The sequence below is a fragment of the Typha angustifolia genome, chromosome 13 (genome assembly GCF_048772165.1).
Source record: "Typha angustifolia cultivar Huaian chromosome 13, ASM4877216v1, whole genome shotgun sequence".
NCBI classification, from domain to species: Eukaryota; Viridiplantae; Streptophyta; class Magnoliopsida; order Poales; family Typhaceae; genus Typha; species Typha angustifolia.
The window spans coordinates 1,857,086-1,876,573 of NC_133251.1; the positions used below are offsets into that span (position 1 = coordinate 1,857,086).

Sequence of the window (19,488 nt, forward strand, 5' to 3'; positions counted from 1 at the left end):
AATCGACTGATAAAAAAAATGTTCTTTAATACGCTCCATGTCGCTAGATGTAGTAACTTGGAAAGCATGGCGTAAAGGATCCAATTCAATTATCCCATGAGTGTCCTCCAAGCATAGCTGGTGTGATCTTGCTCACTCACCAATGCTCCATTATTACTTACTAGTACAAAAAGCTACCAGGCCTTTATTTTTGGTTCCTCCAATTACAAAGGGTGATGCCTCCAGCCTCCTTGTGTGTCAATCCCACCTTTCCATCCCCACCTATTCGATGTCTTCTATCAGCTCTGCCAACTCTTTATTTCTCACTCTGGGTAACTCACTGTGCAAGGAGCTTCTCGCCCAAGCTTTGATGCTTTGGTTTGAAGTATGCAGCATGCTAATGGATAATGGTGAGTGAGATCATCATAAAAACAAGATGGGTAAACTAGCCTACCCAAATACTAAATACACATTAAGGAAAGAGAGGTTGAGATTTAGCATCATGTGGAAAATGAACTGAGGGTAGATGAAATGTAGTTCTGGAAATTTGCTCCTCTTTTCCAATAAGATTGTGCTAAACTTATCTGTCCTCGAGTACAAAGACACTAAAAATATTTGTCAAAGTGGCAGGAAGACAAAGTGGACCCAAATTTTAGTTGGCTACGCATCAAACTGTCTGTCTGTTGAGCTATAGATATTTGAAGGAGTTGAGTCTCAAATAAGGTTTAGGAAGTTGATTGCAAATTAACGTCAATTCTTCTTTATTCTTAGATGGGCCAGAGGCCAGAGTCAGAGACGATCGAGGAGCAGTAAAAATAGTTATTCTTAGATGGTCCAGAGATGAGGATAACCAATTTGCAAAATTGCTGGTTGGCGAATAACGTAATTAGCCAGATAGAATAAGAATAAGAGTAAGTTGATGCATGCACGATATCCAGAGTTGTCGATAAAATTATTGGAATAAGAAATCGAGATGCACACCCTTCATGTGAGACCACCCCTACCCCTACCCCTCCCCATCCTAGTGCACAACTTTGTGCTCTCCAAACTGCACTGCCCCCCTTTGCTTGGGCCCACTCCCAATGTTATAATGAGCATTGCTATAATGCTATTCTTATTTCTCAAATTTATCCATATTTTTTTTTATATTTATTCCTGCTATATTAGATGTCGACATATTCCGATAGTTTAGAGAATTTGTTATGCTTAGTCTCGCCTTTGACCTCTTCTACCAAAATAGAGAAAGTTGAGTAATTTCTAAAATAGGGGAAAGCATAGGGTTGGAATTGGAAAATTTCTCTTCGGAGGAAACGAAATCGCCACCGTCTGATCGACGAGCGCGAGATCCTCAGCAGTGTCCACGTGCTCCTCCGCCCTGTCCTTCCTCCCTTTTTTAACTTTGCTTCCATGCATGGATTTCTCCTCCCTACCAATTGCCAAAGAGACAGAATAAAACAACCCTGAGATCAGCAATGCTGAAGTCGAACCAATGCTAAAGGTCTCACCTTTCTCTCTCCTCTTGGTCCGTGGCAAAGAGAAGAGCGATAAAAAGCAAAACTTGGGGCCGGAATCCACAGGCCCCAGGATGAAATCCTATCTGGGTTCTTCTCAAATCGACCGGAAAGTTCGGATTTTGGGAGATCTGGTTGGGTTCTTCCTGCTCTTCTGAGGTTCTTCTTCGTTCTTGCGATCTTTAGCCGTGGGATGGAAGGAGATCAGGAGCTGACGCATGACTGCAAGGTGTGTGGGAAGAGCTTCCCCTGTGGGAGATCTTTGGGCGGCCACATGAGGTCTCACTTGTCGTCCATGAATCCGTCATCCGAACTGGAGCAGAGGATGCAGAGAGCTGGTTATGGGTTGAGGGAGAACCCCAAGAAGACTTCGAGGTTGTCGGATTTCGACGGCGACGGCGAGCGGCGCGACAAGCTTTGCAGGGTGTGTGGGAAGGGATTCTCTTCGTGGAAGTCTCTGTTTGGCCACATGAGCTGCCATTCGTGGAGATCGAATCTCACATGGGAAGAAGAAGAGGAGGTGGTGGTGGAGGAAGAGGAAGGAGAGGTCCAAGAAGAGAGGCAGGAGAGCTCCGAGAGCTTATTAGGCAGTGAGTTCATAGCCATGAGGAGGAGGAGGAGATCGAGGCGGGTGGCGTCGATACCCGCCGCTTCTTCTTCCCTGTCGGAGCTCGAGAAGGAGCAGGAGGATGTGGCTCTGAGCCTTATGATGCTATCACGAGATATTGGCTTCTGGGGGGAGAATTGTCTTGTCTTGGAGGATAAAGGATCTTGGAAGGAAGACACGGATGAGAAGGGATCCGAGGAATGCCTTCCAAGAATTGGGCTAAAGAAGGTGAATTCTGACAAGAATGACAACTTCAAGGAGCCTAAGGCTAATTCTTCCAATGTGGATGAACTAGAGCATTCTGATGAGGCTTCATGCTTGAATCCTTTCAAGGAGAAGACTCCAAATCCAACTCTTGCAAGAAAGAGAAGGACTAATGGTGGTGATTTGGGCCAGACCATTGCTAAGAGAAGCAGATTCACATGCAGTAGATGCAACAAGTCCTTCCATTCCTACCAAGCTCTCGGCGGCCACCGGGCGAGCCAGAAGCGGATGAACGGCTGCTGCGTGGCCAAGACCGACGAGCACAGCTTCGAGACCGATGCTTCTTTCGAATCAAGGCCAGTTGAAGAAATGGTGAATAAATCTAGGAATGTTAAGGAGCATGAGTGCTCAATTTGCTATAAGGTTTTCTCCTCTGGCCAAGCTTTGGGTGGTCACAAGAGATCACACTTGGTCGCAAGTAACCAGAGCCTTATAGCCCAGCAACCATCTCCAACGATTCCTGACTTGATTGATCTCAACCTTCCTGCCCCCATGGATGAAGATTCAAGCAATACGATTGAGACTGATGAGTGCAAGCAGTGGTGGATTCGAAGCAGCCGCGAAGTTCATGAACAGGTTGTTGTTGGTCTGATGACCAACTGAGAAGAAATTCAGCAAGCAAATCGGGTGCATCTCTATTCAATTCATTCTTTTGGACTTAAAATTGCAAGATAACAGAGGTGGGCAATTCTCTTCTCCTGTATCAAGAACTTAACGTTTGATGGATTGAAGTGCTAACAGATCTAGATGCTCTGTAAACAGTTGAGGTAACTCAACTGTCTTATCTTAATATAAAACCGTCAAATATTCAATGCTGTTTTTCTTTTTCTTATTACTTTTCAGATATATGTGAGTTAGAGAAAAAAAAACAGAGGGCTGATTCCTTCTTCTTGTGGATTGTGAAGTGGATCTAGAGGCCAGAGACCAAATTTAAGCAGATGATGTTTGAAATGATTGGAATGTGAGATCTTCGGCAAACATTCTGTATATTTATTAGATGCTTTGCATGTGATATCAAGTGGGTTGTGCACTTGGACATATGGTTGTGTTCTTCTGTGGCTCAGCCAAGTATAGTACTAGTTGTCTATGTTTGTTTATAGAGGTTAATTGCCCTTGCTGCTCTCTTTGTTTCTTTCTCTTCTCTATGAAATCCAGACAGCCAGTCCTCTTTCTGGTGTTCATGTCTCTTTCTTGCCAACTTTTCTTGGACTGGTTAGCTAGCATTGGGAATCACAACTCTTAAGAATATAAAATGGCATCTTAATTGACCAGCAACTAAATCTAAACTAAGAGATATCACCATTGAAGAGGTTGTAAATTAGCCCTTCAATGAGATTCAAGGGAAAGATAGTTGTATTATTCTTGAACTATTAGATAGGTTGTTGAAAGCTGAAGCCATATTATCCAAATTCTTTAACTGCCATCATTCTTACAATCTTGGGTATATTCCATTGTAGTTGGTAACTTTTTAGGAGGCAGAGTGACTCTTCCTGCAATGGAAAACAACAAAGTGCTCTGCTATATAATTCTATCTTGCTACAGTTTATAATCCATGCAGCAAATCCAAAGATAAAAACTTCCAACTGTTTCATTCACAACTCGGTCACTTCTATTAATGTTGAGAAGCCCCACAGTGGGGGAGATATTCCTGATGAACTTTGAGGTGATAAGATATCAGACAAAAATATGCTTTTGTCCACTTCTTGTCTACTATTTTTGTGTTTGGTTTCTGCCATCTGGAGGGAATATTGCCTATGATTGCCATGCAATGTGATGTGACAGGTGAGAAGTATATGCTAATTAATGATCAACATTAATGCCTCATGGCCCAAACAAAGAAGATTATATCAGTATCTTATTATTTCTCCTACTTCTTTTGTGGAGGCCCCTAACATGGTATCAGAGCTTTGTTTTAAAAGAGCTTACTATTTTCGATCGCAAACAAATATAAGTTATTGCGTCAATGGTAGCCTTTGATGCATAATTGATGCCAAGATCTTATTTTCACTGCTAGGACTTACAAGGAGGTCCCATCTTTTGTGAGGGAACTTTTCATATAAAGATTCTTCACTCTGTCCTATGGATGGATGATAATTGTCGTTGACCTTGGGTCGATATTTTCTAAATATTTTGGACTATTATTTTCTGTATCTTTCTTTCCTACTTATTTCATTATATTATATCGCATCCGTATTTATAATTTTCTTAAGCTAAAATGAAATATCTGTCGACGGGCTTTCTCTCTCTCTCTCTCTATGTATATATGCATAAAGAAAATCTTATATGACAGGCTTTGAATCAGGTTGAAGATGCAGAATGTAATTTAAGGGACCAATTTCTCTATATGCTTTGCCAAAGGAACATTCGCTCTTCAAAGAGATGAGCTTGTCTTTCTCCAAGGGAACAGAAGGAATGGGATCCTAGATGTTGGTAGAGGACCAAGTCACATATATATATATATATATATATATATATATGAAGTTAAACTTGAGTTGATAAGTATTCTAAGGATAATAGAATTAAGTTGCATGTATTTAGTTAGCTTATTATGTAAGTGTAGCTCAAGATTAGCATAGAAGCCAATTAGTTGATGGGCTTGGGCTGCATCTGTTTTGGATTTTGATGCTAATTTGATAATAGTTATATTTGAATCGGCCCAGTTAATTGTTGCTGAATCCGGGCCCGTTAATGGCCCGCGTACTAATTTTCCAATTCGCTTTCTTTATTACAACTTCGAGGGGGTTTTCGAATCTAGGAGCAATTTCGAAATACCTAATCTAATCTGCAATCGCCCACAGGTTAATTCGAATTCGAAATCTATTTCTTTGCCTGCCTTCCAAATTTCTCCTTTAGCCCTAGTTTCTTAAGTTGATCTAATCGATGCTCGATCCTTGACCCGCGTGTTATTGGGAGTTTTCAAGTAGACATTGCTATTTGGGGCATTGTTTTCTGCTTCGAAATCTGCGAGTTCTTCTCTATTTTGTACGCTTTGGGTTTTATTTACTTATTTATTTTCCAGGTGCGTTACTTTTGGATTCCTCTATCTGGAGATGGATTGATTAGGTTTTCGTCGTTCTTGCCAGAACTCATTCTTTTCTGGTAAAGATTTGAGCTCGCTTTTGTAATTTTGTGAACGAAATTTGATTTTGGCATTTGGTTTTCATTGTATATATATTCGATCGACAAAGATTATCTTTTAATCTTGTTCCAGTCTTGCAAAGAGCTAGTAGTTTCTCTATATATTACATCTATGTAGCCTTGGTATCCAACTCTACCTATTAAAGAGTTGTAGCTCTTATTTCCGCTAGGGAGATTGTGTTACTCGATGACCAATGTTTCTGTTATTCTCAGTCTTTCTAAATTTGTGCAGATGTCTAGTAATCCCAATGGTGACCTTTCTGTGGATGTTCAGGAGGTCTTACAAGTAGGAGTGATGCATGGGGAGGTAAAAACTGATTATTAACTGGATATTATTCTTTTTGTAATTGAACATAACTCATTCTATTAGTATTTTTAGCATGACTACCTTATAAATTTCTATTCATATTATCTTACATACTGGTAGATAAAACCAGATGAGAAATGCGACTGTCATTTTACTGCGACAATATTGAGCGAAAGAATAGTTAAAGAATTTATGGACAAAATTATCAGAAGTTCTATATAGTATTGGTACTACAAGAAATCTTGAGATTTTTTTTATTAAGTTTCAGCACAAGAAAGAAAAAGCTTTGCTTTCTTTTCCATCATACTATAGTTTGTTGAAGTTTGAACAAATACTACTCTGAAGTCCTACAAGAAATATAACTATTAGCAAGATAGCAAATCAGAAAAGAACAATTCCCAGATAACCTAGATGTCTGGGTTTCTCTCAACAGCTTTAGCTTCCACAATAATATTGATAATGTGGAACCGAATTCGTAGTGTTTCTCTGAGTTCTTGGAATCCTGTGGCTTCAAGTACTATGCAATCAGAATATTGGTCATTGATACTAACAGGCGACTTTTATAATCCTGAAGCTCTGTGTCTTTAGGAATTGGTGATGAGAGATGTGTCAAAGGAATGGTCGACCACTATCTTATACTCTATTTTCCTTGGAACTCCTTTTATTAATATGTCTATCTAGTAAATTCATCATAATTTCGAGAAACTTTTATTTTAATAACAACCTTTAGTTATTACAGAGATTGCAGCTAGACAGAAATGCACCATCCAGGGCCTGTCAAAAAGACAAGATATATGCTGCAAAATTGGAACTGGAACTTCAGAAATGTTTGCAGGAGATAGGTAACTCTTCTTGCACTATTCATTTACAAGATACAAAATCCTATAATAAGAATAGATTACTGATCATATGTGGCTTATTTTGTTATCCAACTACTTTTTATCGTGTAGGAAATGAACATAACATGAGCTAACTACCAGAGACACAGAATTTTTGCAGGATCAGTTAAATTTGCGGACTGTTGAGGCCAATTTTATGGGGGAGCACGTCCACAGCCTTGAACTGAAGCTCATAGAATATGAAAAATTACATGCGAAGTTGAAGTTGATGGGTGAAGAACTAGTGCAATCTGACACTCAAAATTTGCTTTTGATGGGGGAGCTGAGAAATAAAGAAGAAGAGTTGCATAAATCAGCTTTGCAAATTCAAAAACTTGAAACACTAGTTTTGGATTCCCAATGTGAAATTGAGAGCTTAAAGCTTGATTTAACTGCTTTAGAACAGAGGTGCTGTGAAGAAGAGACGTTTGCCCAACAAGCTGCCCAAGAGAAAGAAAGGATGAATGCACAATTGAGAAGATCAGAGTTCCAGCTTCGGGAGGCAGAGCAGGTAATTAGCCGTATGGAGGGTAAAAATAGACAATTGAAGCAGCTATTGACTGAGCGAGATCCTATAAGGTTCTTTTCTGCCTTAGAGGAGCAACTTGACAAGTTACTAATTGATGGCAACAAAACGTGCAAAATTGACCAGGCTTTTTTCCTTGAGTTAAAGAAAGAATTTCCTTTGCCTAGTGAAATGTGGTAAGAATGCGTCTACTTTTCTCAGCTGCTTTAAACATCTCATTATCATCAACCATGAATTCTGAAATTCTTCATTCCAAACATGAGGCATGCTAGGGATATTATGTGAGAGATAAGAGAATTAACTAATTCTCTCAGCAACTGCCAACATGCATTAACCCTGTTGGCCTTTTGTGCCAAATTCATGGTTGAAGATAAATCAAGTGAGAGTGGTTTTTGCCTTGAAACATGTTGGACCATTAGATGTACTCTAGGTCACTCATGAAGGTGATTATATTGTTCTGCATAGACATCCATGTAAATGCACTCATTGATTTTTGAAGGATCTTTAATTTGAATAATTTCAATAAATTTATGTTCAAACTCAATTTCCATGTCCGAACTGCTTCATGTCCTTAATATAAAACTGCCTTGTATATCTGCTGGATCTGTCATCTTATATACATGTGAATAACAAAGAGTTCAGTTAATCAGAACTATTTCAGGAAGGTAAGAATTTCTTCTGGGTCATGAATAATGGTTATAACATGCCAGTTAAATGATAAATGGTTTGAGTTAGCACTGCTATTTGATGCCTGCTCTCAGATTTATTTGTTCCAAGTTTCCTTTCAATACTAGGGTCTTCCATGGTTCCATCTCTAAAGTAGTGTGCCAATATATTTATTTTTTACATAGTATTAGAAATTGATCCTTGTACTTTTGGCTTCAAATTGCTACTAGTAATCTTTTCTACTATTTCTGAAGCAATTGGGAGGAATCTTTGGGGCCGATCCTTTCAAAACTTGTTGCTGTATCATCCTGTGACCAGCACATAAAGGAGGAAACTGAGAAGATGGCAAATCATATTGAAGAATCTGAACTTCTAGTTAAGCAACTCAAGGTTGGATTCTAAGTATGTTTGCTAATTGGTAGGAGCAGATTTCTTCTTGCAGACATATTATATTCTACTGTGCCAGGAAGAACTTCGAGATGAAAAGCGAAAGGCAAAGGAAGAAGCAGAAGATCTCACTCAAGAAATGGCTGAACTGAGATACCAAATCACAGGCATGCTTGAAGAAGAATACAGACGTCGAGCTTGTATTGAACAGGCATCTATTCAGCGAATCCAAGAACTAGAGGCACAGGTAATGACACTCATAGCAGTTTATAATCACAGACAACTAGACAAGATAATACATACACTTCTGGTATATTGACTTGAAAATCAGCTTGTTTTATTTTTGGACTGGTTTTCAGTTGTGCATCCATCTGGCAAGACAGAAGGAATTAAGAAGTCTGTGACTTAGCCAATACCAATTTGGAACTTGTTTGGGCATTCATTGAGGAACTTGAAAAAGAAATAGATGATAATTGACATCTTTGAAGTTCAGATACTTGATGCAAGTCTTTCTAGATACTGTGAAGTTCGATAGAACTTGGCTCAAAATTAAAAAGGCTTCAGGAGGACTGAAATTCTTTGCATCACCCTATCAACCTGGTGCCAGTCCTCTAGAAATAGTGGCAAGGTTCTAACGAACGTGACCATGAAATCTAGAAAATCAGTTAGCTGGTAGAGCCATCCAGCTTAGGAGTTTAGGTTGACAGAAGCAACCCCCTGATGATCCCCATCAGCAGGTATCCGCCACTTGGGACCCAATCACATGTTGCTTTTGCTTCATAAAGGGGGCACAGGGCACTACATTATGTAAAGTGCGTCCAGCTCCAGCTTAGAAACTTAGTAGCCTACCAAGCTTGTAAATTATGAGGATATTTCTTCCAATTGGGAGTAAATCTGTGAAAGTAATATCTTGTTAGGAAGCTCGCATCCAAAGTCCATTTTCCACATCCACATTTCTTCCAATTTCCTTGTTCGTATCAAAGATATTCTCAAACCAATCAGGCCCTTCTTTCCACTCTTTCCCATTATGCAATATAGGGGAGGTTTATATTGACATAGAAAAGGCGTAGACTTCAGACAGAGGAAAAGGGGGTTAATATTTTGTGTAGGGAGTTTATCTTCATCATATAGCTACAAATAAGACCCACCAAATGAAGGGCAAGACCAATGGTTTTTCATATATGAACTTTTAAAATGCCTGTTAACATTTTTATGGATCATCAGGTACTTAAAGAGCAAAAGAAATCTACTGCAGCACTAAAGCGTTTTGAGGAAGCGCATGAGCTAGCTGAAAGGCAATCTTTGGAAATTAAGAAACTGAAGAATGCATTAGAGGTATATCTAGGTTTTTCTCACATTTATTGGTCTTCATATGATTAAAATCCATGATTCATTACAAAGTCTGAAGCAGAACCTTGCTCTTCTGCACATTTAGCCAAATAATAATAATGATAATATCTTTATCTTCTACACTATATGAAGGCTTATCCCTGTCCTATTATGTATTTCATCAGAAAAAGTTCATTTGAATTTATCATAATATATAAACCTGAAGTAGCGAACATATATGATAGTCAATACTTCTTTCTTACTTGCTTGGTATGGATATCATGCTGATTCTTGTATAGTGCTTCAAATATTTCTACTATTAATTGCATAACTATGTGTAATACCTACACCCTTTCTGAGTCATCTCCACACAGGTACTTTTGAGTAAACAGAAGGTTTTAGATATGTAGTTCTTTGCGAATATCAAAATGACATGTCTTTTGATGTATAAATCATACAACTACTTTCGGGAGACAGGATATTATGCTTTTTTAGGGGACAAAGTTTTATCCAATTTATTATCGTTTAGTCGAACTTAATTTTTCACTCAGAATCATCCTTGTGGCCTAGTTTCAATTTCCATTATATCACCCTTGTTAATACTTACATGTACTTTTGAAACTGGATCTGCTCCTTTCTGACTTACCAAAACTGCAGCTACCTTTCAGACATGCCAAATTTTGGGATATGATTTATAATTTTTTAAATTGAGTTATTTTGAGATAAAAAAGATCATCTTATGGTGAGAGTCTAAAGAGTGGTTAGATAAAGATGATATTACAACCTAAACTTACAAACACCATGGATATGTCATAGTTCTAACTCCTAATATGCCACTTCTCTTTAATACCTCCAATACATGTACATCTATGCATTTTTTGGATGGAAAGTATCACTTTGATTTTGTGTCACAGTTTTGAGGTTATGAACCTCATATCTATGTATATATGAAGCTCTAACACTGTCATGAATGAATTAGCACAGAACTTCACTATAAGTTGCATCATGGAAGTTCTACAAAGCATAAGAAGGAAAAGATAAATCTTTGTACTTCAAGTCAACTTCATAATGCTGATCAGTTGTAAACTCTATGTACTATATTTTAGAGCTTCCACTCGGCAAGGAACCAGGGGGCAGCTCAGAGATCTGAATCTTGTGTTCGCGAGATCTGTTCCATTTCACCAGGTTCATCAGATTGCTTGGTTGGAGCACCTGTAGATTCCGAAGCTTTGGATGCCAACTGCATAGAAAGGCGGTCCGGGCAAGCGCTAGTAGAGTGGCACCCGGTCAAAGATTCAACTGTTAGACAAGGGCCAAATATTGGTGATTAATACAAAACAAAGCTTGTGAAGATATATTCTTTTTGTCAACTTGCTCAATATTGATTGTCTGTTTAATTCTTTCTTGATTGAGAAAATGTACATGGTCTCCGCAGTTTATATTAGGAACTTAGCAGACTGTGCAATGGATGCCTTTAGTTTACTTTGGGGATCAAAGTTGTAAACCTGTATCATATTTTATTGAGTGCATTCCTGTAAAAAAGAAGAAAATACTAGTGAGTGGAATTCAATTTGACGTACATTGTGCAGTGTTTCCATCAATTGCATAGTGAAAAGAGAAGCATATTTTCTACAACATTTTGGCTACTCCATCCTATTCTTATGCCATATATATAAATGTTCCCCAAAGATTGTTATCTTTCTCTTGAAAAGAAAAAAGAAAAAGAATCGAAATTAAGAGCATATATAAATGTTCTATCTAATTCTATACAGTCATTATCCTGGTCCTATCTCGAATCAATTCATCCTTGGCCACCATCACACTATAACAACTATAGCATTAGTGATGTTTAGTGCTACTTAAAGAACTAAAAGATGCAAAGCGAAACCATGAGCCCTAAAATCCATAATGTAACACTTTTTATTATTATTATTAAACTTTGGTAATAATATTGCTAATGTTTTCTTGGCAAAATCAAGGGTGATCTCGATCTTAACAAATAGCATATTTTTGGTAAGAAGAATTTGGATAAAGTCAAAGTAAGATACCTTAGAAACCCAAAAGAGGAAAAGAAGTAGATAGAATTAGAACCTCCAAATAAGAGGACCGCATCATAACATAGATAAAATAAAAAGGTCTCCTTTTTAAACTCCTCAACGTAAAGGAAGCCATCAACGACAAAGAGACCTAACGGTCAAATATCCTCCTCCCTCCCCTCCCCTCCCCCCCTCTTCTTCGCGGTCGAAGGTGGAGGAGGACAAGAAGTGGAATAACCCCGCATCCAATTGTCGAAGGGTCGTTCGCCATTATTCTTATCAACCTATCTTTGATCTGATCCAGGACGAAGCTTTCATCGTATTGCGGTTTTCTTATGTTTTTTTTGGTGGAAGCCTCTTTAGACGAGATCGCGTGTGGGAGGAGGTCTTATCCTTTGCCTTCTTTCGTGGATCTTCCTTTGTTTTTTGGTGATTTAAAGACGACTAAGTTGAGTTTTTTTGGCATTTGCCCTATAATATTCTCTCTCTCTCTTCCTAATTTGTGGTGTGAGTACAATTGCTATGGATTAGGGCATACTTAGATTTCTCTCTGCCAATTTTGCTATTGAGTTATTTCAAGGAGGAGGAGAATGACCTTTTTCTTTCAGGTCAATCTCCATTTGTAATACTCGAATCCTTGGATTTTTGCTTATTTGATATAATCCTTTAGAATTAGATGTAAAGTTTTGTGTGTTCTTAAAATTAGTGTTTCTTGCCCTATCTTATGTTATTTTTTTTTTCGCATTTAATGTGGGTTTGATGACAATTATCCATCGTCTATCATAATGGCCGGATCCTGATGCACTCTTCTAATTTTAATAGTTTATGGTAATTATATCCTATTAATAATATTATATAGACTACCTTTCATGTTATTTATATCTATCTGGGTAAGTTTAATTCTTATTTTTCCAGGATTAGGCATCTGTTTATACTTGCGTAGAACTCTTAAATTACCTCGTTTTCCCTCTGTCAGGAGATTGTACGTTTGTGGGCTAACCAAAATATTATTGTAATCCATATCTACTTGTTGAAGTGATTGATTCATGAGTTAGCATGAATGTATGCATTATTTAAGTCCTTTTTATCAAAGATTCTTCTTGCATATGTGTTATATTTTGGATTATGAGTTAATTTCTGCTGGTTAATACAATTTTCCTATCTACTTCCTAGATTCTGGCTTCAGCCTCATTATTGACATTCTCTTTCTTTTCCTATTCTTTTGGATTTGATTGACACATTTGCACATTGATGAAGTGAATGAAAATTTTATTTCCCCATGGTTTCTAGGTATCAGAATTGGAGTTTGAATTTGCTTTTTATTTCTTCAAGTTTATATGGTTTACATTCAAGCTACTGTCTGAAGAGGGAATAACAAAGATGCCTATATCAAGGACTTCCAAGCAACGGTCTGTTGAACCTGGTTTCTCTGGTTCAAATCCCTTTGATTCTGATTCTGAATCTGAAAAACACCCTAGACCAGCAAGAGCTTCATCAGTTCCGGTGATCAGCAAAACGAATCCCAAAGTATCTCCTTTTGGTTACGACGAAGATGGAGGACGAGCAGCTTCGTCGTCTTCATCTCCATATGATCCTGCTACTACTAGGAACCGATATAAGAATAATTTCTGCGATTCGGGAGGGTTTGAGAACCAATCTGTGCAAGAACTGGAAAATTATGCTGCATACAAAGCTCAGGAGACTACTCATAAAGTGAATGACTGCCTGAAGATTGCTGAAGTAATTAAGGAAGATGCTACTAGGACACTGCTTACCTTGCATCAGCAGGGAGAGCAAATTACAAAGACTCATGAAACCACTGTTGGCATTGATCAGGACCTTAGTAGGGTATGCTCTTTATAATTTATATTGATTGATCCTCACCCTCCCTGTTTTGAACTTGAATGCACAAATGAATGTTCGATTATTTATTATTTGATATATGAAATATAGTTAATAATGGCAGATGACTTGTTAGGCGTGTGATATATAGTTTAGGATATCCTTCTCTGCTGACTTTATTATTACTAGTATTACACAACTGAATTTGAGGCCTTTCTTTTCTGCAGAAAATAAACAGGTGGAAAATATCCTTAAAATGTGATATTTACTGTTATACAGTTCACTTATAGTCCATACTAAATCTTTTTCGACCTATATTTCGTTTACACAATGTTCTGCCCTTTTTAAATTTCATCTTACATTCCTGAATCTTTTTGTTTCCTTTCTGAATCTTCTTGTTTGTTTCTGAATTAGCAATTGAAAGGCTGCAATCCTGATTCCTTGATTGAGAGAGCATTTTGTTAACTTGACCGTTAACTGTTTATTCACTCTTTCTTTCTTCTCCATGAGAGATTTCAATTCACTAGTTCAAACCCATCCTTAAAACATGTCATTGCTAGTTCAGACTTCTGAACCTTTCATGTTAAGAGGATTAGCATAGATTTTAAATTATTATCATATCCCATTGCTAGCAATTGATGGAACCTCATGAACCTCCTTCTTGGAGGCTGTTCCTTTGCATCTCCCTAATATTTATTTGCATTAGAAGCATATTGTTTGCAAATTATGGTAGTGGTTTCTAATATTTACATGCTTTTTCTCAGAGTGAGAAGCTTTTGGGAAGTCTTGGTGGGATATTTTCCAAGCCTTGGAAGCCAAAGAAAACTCGCCAAATAAAGGGCCCAACAATGGCAAGAGGTATACATTTGGGAAAAAGCTGATAAGAGAGGAGAACTCAGATGGATTGTGATGTTCTTTTTTTCCCCCCTTTTTTTGTATCTAATTTTATGATTCAATAAGCAGATGATTCTTTTAAAAGAAGGGCAAGTCACATGGAACAGAGAGAGAAATTAGGATTATCTTCAAATCCTCTAGGAAAGTCGAATGCACGGCAATACTGTGAATCCACAAGTGCAATGGAGAAAGTCCAGGTCTGTGATACTTGTAAGGTATGGACCAGAATTTAATCAATATTTGATCATCAGTTGACATACAATTTTGTCTGGTAGGTTGAGAAAGCCAGGCAGGATGACGGCCTGGCAGATTTGAGCCATGTTTTGGGCCAGCTTAAGGACATGGCTGTTGACATGGGTACAGAGATTGAGAGGTAACCAGTACTCCTTAACAGTGAATGAACTTGAGCCAGAATTTGTAGCATGATTAGCTGAAGCTTGGGTTTAGATGACCAGATGCACCATCTCAAGTAACGCAATAATAAAGAATAACTCAAAAAAGCTACATAATGAGACAACTGAATGATCATGAAATTAGACAATAGCATCACCATTTAGTCGTGCTGCTTATCCAATATTATCCATGAAAGTAGATTTGTCACCTCTCCCCTTTCATCATTCTTGTTGATAAATGAACTTTCACATGAACAAAGTTGTCTGTTAGTTTTTTCTATTCCCAAATCCAGGTATGGCTCACTATCATGATACTAGTGCATAATCTTTTCTTTTTCTTATTGATGGCATATGTAATATTGAATGTTGAAACTCTCTTTCCATGATCACCATAAGAGTTGGGGTTGAGAATGAGCATATTTCACACCTTCCAAATTATGTCAAAGTTCTACCTTATCGTCTGTAAGATATTTCTTCACGAGAGAAAGAGATAAGAGACTATGAACAGGATATCAGCCTCAATTCTGTGGGAGTCGTCTAAAAGCCAAGCTTCCATAGCACATCATCATTATCTCCATTCTGACGATTGATATATCCTTGATTAAACTGCAGGCAAAACAAAGCTTTAGATGACCTGCATGGCGATGCAGATGAGCTGAGTTTCAGAGTGAAAGGAGCCAACCAACGAGGTCGCCGTTTGCTCGGAAAGTGAATGATGATTTCAGCAGCCAACTGCTTCTTGTAAAAAAAGTCAGGAGCATGTGCCATCAAAACCCCTTATGCAGCTTCTTCACTTCGACTAATACCCACGCCAAAGCATGCCCAAATATTCTTTCCCTGCCTATGAAAATGTAGTTATATGGTGCTTCCATAGTGCATTTGATTCTATTCAAACCTGTCATGTCTCTTTAGCTCTTCGTATTGTGTAACACTGTTCCACGAGTGCAGTATTTCCACTTTAACAAGCTAAGCATTCTTTCCAACTCCCTGGTGTTGTGTCATGTAATACTGTAAAAGTATCCACACCATACTGATGCATCTAATTAACAGTTCAATCATAAAAACTAGTTTTTAGTGACAGGGTTTGACTGTTTTATTTCACATCGTGGGATCGTCGTATATGAGGATGCCCCCTTTTTAACAGCCAATGAATGTTCTGCATTCTTACAACAAAACATCTATAATAACTTCACTAAACCAGAGAACGATAGCCTCAGAAATCTTACTATCAAGTCCAAGCCAAACAGCCAAAACACAGTCCACGTTCCCACAAGAACGAAATTTGTGTTTGATTTATGTCTTTAAGGCTCATTTCTTTTTCATCCACTAATGTTAAAGTCACAAGGTAATCCACTTCGTTACATGCAAAAAGGAAATCTAATACAATTTTCTATGCCTTCAGACATACCATAGAGACACCTTAAAAAAAGATGTGCCTGCTAATGCTTGCCTCATGTCAACTGAGAAAGCTTGATAGGAAAAGACCGGTTATTAACATACAGATCACTTTAGAAAGCAATTTAAAGATCTACCATGTTAGCAGATGAGTGCTGAAAGCATGCTCCTAATACAATTTTCTATGCCTTCAGACATGCCTTAGAGACACCTTAAAAACGGATGTGCCTGCTAATGCTGACCGCATGACAACTGAGAAAGCTTGATAGGAAAAGAGCGGTTATTAACCTACAGATCACTTTAGAAAGCAATTTAAAGATCTACCGTGTTAGCAGATGAGTACTGAAAGCATGCTCCTAGCCACCGACAGAGCAGGATACAAGGTACTTCTTCTTGGTCACCTGATCCTCAAGCAAATGTACCACATCTTTCACCTTATCAATCAGTTCCTCCAATTGATTCACTCCAAAACTTTGGCAGTCAATAGCTTTCTTGTAGCGCTGCTCATAAAGAGGCCCAAAAGCACTGAGTGGAAAGGAACAGGAGTAACAAACAAGAAGCTCTTGTACTTCCTGTTTGAAACTACTAAGATGGTCATCAATCTCATGTTCTCCATCTAGGATGCTTGACTTCACATTCCTTTCTTCATCTGATAACTCATTGGAGGAGCTATGCAAGGGTAGACAAGTGCTGATAACAGTTTCCTCCAAAATACCATTTCCTTTTCTAGTAACAGCTGCAGTACTTGGCAATTTCTTTGTACGCCTATCAGCGGAGTTGCGAAGGCAGAGTATTTTCCTATGTCCCTTTCCGACCACAAGGAAAGCATCAGCCATTTTGTGAATGAGATTCACTAGCTTACAAGCTCCATACTCTGCCACGTAGAGAGGTCTCCTAAAGATCTTTAGATACTGTGACGGAACATGCATGAGAGGCAGAGTACCACTCGACATCTCAAGTAGCCTCACTAGCTGGCTCTTCAAACCTTGAACATCTCCAGGACGAACCCACCATGTCTGACCTTGTGTAGTAATTTGATCTGTTTGTGGACAATCACTTGAACCAGATGGTAGACCTTGAGACTTTGAAGAACCAATATAAAGGCCAGATATCAAGTTATTGCTGCTGTACTCTGACAAGTCATGAGAAGTGTGAGGAGGGTCATAGCAATTCAACTGATCCGCATTAGCTCTGTTGTTAGATTGTCTTTGGGAAGTTCCCCTATAAACATTAGCCGCCTCCTCATTCTGACTAGCAGGCTTGTCCCTTACACTTGAGCTCATGAGATAACCAGCAAGATCAGGCCCAAGGGGACCAGAAGTTTTTGGAGGTAAAAAACCTTCACCACGAGCAATACTAGGCCAATCCCACAAAAACCTCCCTGCATTACTTAGAGCAGAAGAAACACCTACTCGAGCTGGGATGACAAGGATGACAGTGTACCCACGTTGACCAAGTATATGCAAAGCAGGTGCAAAATCTACATCACCTGATATCAACATTATGGATGAGGGTGGTCTATGGTCCAGTGCAAACAGAAACATATCAACTAAGATAGCCTTGTCAGCAGCATCTTTCCTGCCATTTGGGACATCAACAAGTTTAACGCCAGTTTTCTGGCAGCCGTCTCTGAGTCTCCAAGGGAACGCATTAAAGTCCCCATATGCAGAGAACATTGTTACAGCTCCTTTGATGACAGGATGCACCCGTAATGCCAGCCGAATGTTTCCAGCAACATCTTCAGGCCTAACATCACTAGGAACCGGACAGTTCTCAATGTCCCATAAGATAGCTACTGACCCATGTAATGACTCTTTTTGCTGATTAGATACCTCAGGGTGTTCCACGCCTGAAATAATGGCCATTGCCTTACTATAGTGATATGCTGGAGATATAGACTTCGGTGATGGTGAAGAAATTAGACTTGCTGACATTAAGCTTCCTACAATGAAAACCAATAAGAATCTGAAACAAAAGATTCATAACCCAAAGAATTCAATTTTTTCTTAGGCAACTAATGAATTTAACTAGCTTATCTAATCTTGAAGCAGAAAGTTGTATAACAAAAGAATAACTTATTGGGTCTACCAATCAAAGCATATAACAATGCAAATAACCATACTTTTGTAAATGGAATGCTCATCTATTCATCGATGTCCAGTCCAATGATGATCTGAAATTAAGTAGGCTAACAAACTCAAGCCACAGCCTAGGGTAGCATAACTGAAGAAAATACAAAAAAAAATAAAAATAAAAGAAAAATACAGGACAAACTAGTTTAACTATGACCAGAACCAACTTAATCATAGTCTATACAAGGAACAGTACATCCAACAATTACGACAAATAGTTAACTAACCATATATATGAGAAAATGGAATTCACAAGTCAATAAATCATTCGTCAGGTAAACCAATTTAATAAAAACCATTGAAATGCTACAATTGGTAAACCAATTCAACAGCACGACGAACTAGAATTGCTCAGTTGTAAACATCGGAGAACCAAGGAATTACCAAGGGAATTCCAATAGAAATCCACAAAAGTAGCATCCGTTGGATCAAAAAAAATTTATGTTATGTTTATATTCATCCTTTAATAGAGACCAAATTCCTCTCCAAACCGACGTACCAATAACGACAAACATAGAATAAACCCCCAATGATTCACAAAATGCTAAAACGAAAACAGGATTCCGAATAAAAATCCAACCACTGGCCCTTCAAATCCAACAGCTTCATCTCATAAAGCATAACAAAACCCATAAAAAAATAGTCAAAATTTATTCGCATTTATACCGAGAAAAAACAATCTATATTTCTTCCCACTTCAGCGGTTCTGAGACATACCCAAGATCTAAATAGCTGAGATATCGTAGGAAAGTAGGAGACAGATTCGAGAAACTGACCTTTGATAGAGATAGAGGAGGAGGAGCCCCCAAAAAAAATCTCTCCTTTTTTACTCTCCTTCTCTTTTTCGTGTAAATGGCAAGCAGCTACCAAGTTGCGGAACATACGCTAATGAACACTGGACCAATATAGCGACTCTCTCGTGGGAAATATATTATACGCGACAATCTAGACCGTCGGATGGAGATGATCCTATGTGGGCCACACCACTGGACGACGAATGATACAGTTAGTTGAACATCGAGTCAAATGACGGGGTCCATACGAGTAGAGAGGGTTACGCCCACCGACATAATCTGCGATTTGATCTGGACCGTTAACCAAGCCTTTTTATTTCATTAATAATCTTTATGGAATTTATCAGAAAGATCCTTATTATTTGATTTTATTATCATTTACATCCCACCATATAGATATTAATTTTAAAA

At 38.3% G+C, this 19,488-nt stretch overlaps 4 protein-coding genes across 11 annotated transcripts; 3 read left to right on the plus strand and 1 right to left on the minus strand.

Moving 5' to 3' along the window:
- The first annotated feature begins 1,444 nt into the window (after window positions 1-1,444).
- LOC140773985 (zinc finger protein ZAT9-like) lies at window positions 1,445-3,392 on the plus strand. The gene is made up of 2 exons (XM_073116793.1): window positions 1,445-3,041; window positions 3,205-3,392. Exon 1 carries the CDS (start codon window positions 1,684-1,686, stop codon window positions 2,962-2,964), a length of 1,281 nt encoding a protein of 426 aa, XP_072972894.1. The 5' UTR covers window positions 1,445-1,683; the 3' UTR covers window positions 2,965-3,041; window positions 3,205-3,392.
- Window positions 3,393-5,061: 1,669 nt separating this feature from the next.
- On the plus strand, window positions 5,062-11,187 carry LOC140773984 (uncharacterized). Of its 5 annotated transcripts, none has more exons than XM_073116789.1 (9): window positions 5,101-5,159; window positions 5,381-5,460; window positions 5,732-5,806; window positions 6,546-6,648; window positions 6,795-7,386; window positions 8,131-8,266; window positions 8,343-8,510; window positions 9,488-9,598; window positions 10,699-11,187. In XM_073116789.1, the coding sequence occupies exons 3-9, from the start codon at window positions 5,732-5,734 to the stop codon at window positions 10,921-10,923; spliced, it is 1,410 nt and encodes a 469-aa protein (XP_072972890.1). In that variant the 5' UTR covers window positions 5,101-5,159; window positions 5,381-5,460; the 3' UTR covers window positions 10,924-11,187. The 5 variants fall into 5 exon arrangements, with proteins under 5 accessions (XP_072972891.1, XP_072972890.1, XP_072972888.1 ...); XM_073116788.1 differs by lacking the exon at window positions 5,101-5,159 and adding an exon at window positions 5,185-5,281; XM_073116790.1 differs by lacking the exon at window positions 5,381-5,460 and having other exon boundaries at window positions 5,062-5,159.
- A 462-nt stretch (window positions 11,188-11,649) lies between these two features.
- LOC140774337 (SNAP25 homologous protein SNAP32-like) lies at window positions 11,650-15,739 on the plus strand. 2 transcript variants are annotated; one of them, XM_073117297.1, is made up of 6 exons: window positions 11,650-12,076; window positions 12,919-13,476; window positions 14,235-14,328; window positions 14,434-14,561; window positions 14,640-14,737; window positions 15,369-15,739. In XM_073117297.1, the coding sequence occupies exons 2-6, from the start codon at window positions 13,009-13,011 to the stop codon at window positions 15,466-15,468; spliced, it is 888 nt and encodes a 295-aa protein (XP_072973398.1). In that variant the 5' UTR covers window positions 11,650-12,076; window positions 12,919-13,008; the 3' UTR covers window positions 15,469-15,739. The 2 variants fall into 2 exon arrangements, with proteins under 2 accessions (XP_072973398.1, XP_072973397.1); XM_073117296.1 differs by having other exon boundaries at window positions 11,651-12,013.
- A 281-nt stretch (window positions 15,740-16,020) lies between these two features.
- Window positions 16,021-19,159, minus strand: LOC140774336 (uncharacterized). 3 transcript variants are annotated; one of them, XM_073117294.1, is made up of 3 exons: window positions 19,060-19,112; window positions 18,274-18,324; window positions 16,021-18,093 (listed from the first exon to the last, which is right to left on the minus strand). In XM_073117294.1, the coding sequence occupies exon 3, from the start codon at window positions 18,083-18,085 to the stop codon at window positions 16,508-16,510; it is 1,578 nt and encodes a 525-aa protein (XP_072973395.1). In that variant the 5' UTR covers window positions 18,086-18,093; window positions 18,274-18,324; window positions 19,060-19,112; the 3' UTR covers window positions 16,021-16,507. The 3 variants fall into 3 exon arrangements, with proteins under 3 accessions (XP_072973395.1, XP_072973394.1, XP_072973396.1); XM_073117293.1 differs by lacking the exon at window positions 18,274-18,324 and having other exon boundaries at window positions 19,060-19,159; XM_073117295.1 differs by lacking the exons at window positions 18,274-18,324; window positions 19,060-19,112 and adding an exon at window positions 19,001-19,016.
- Window positions 19,160-19,488: the final 329 nt, after the last annotated feature.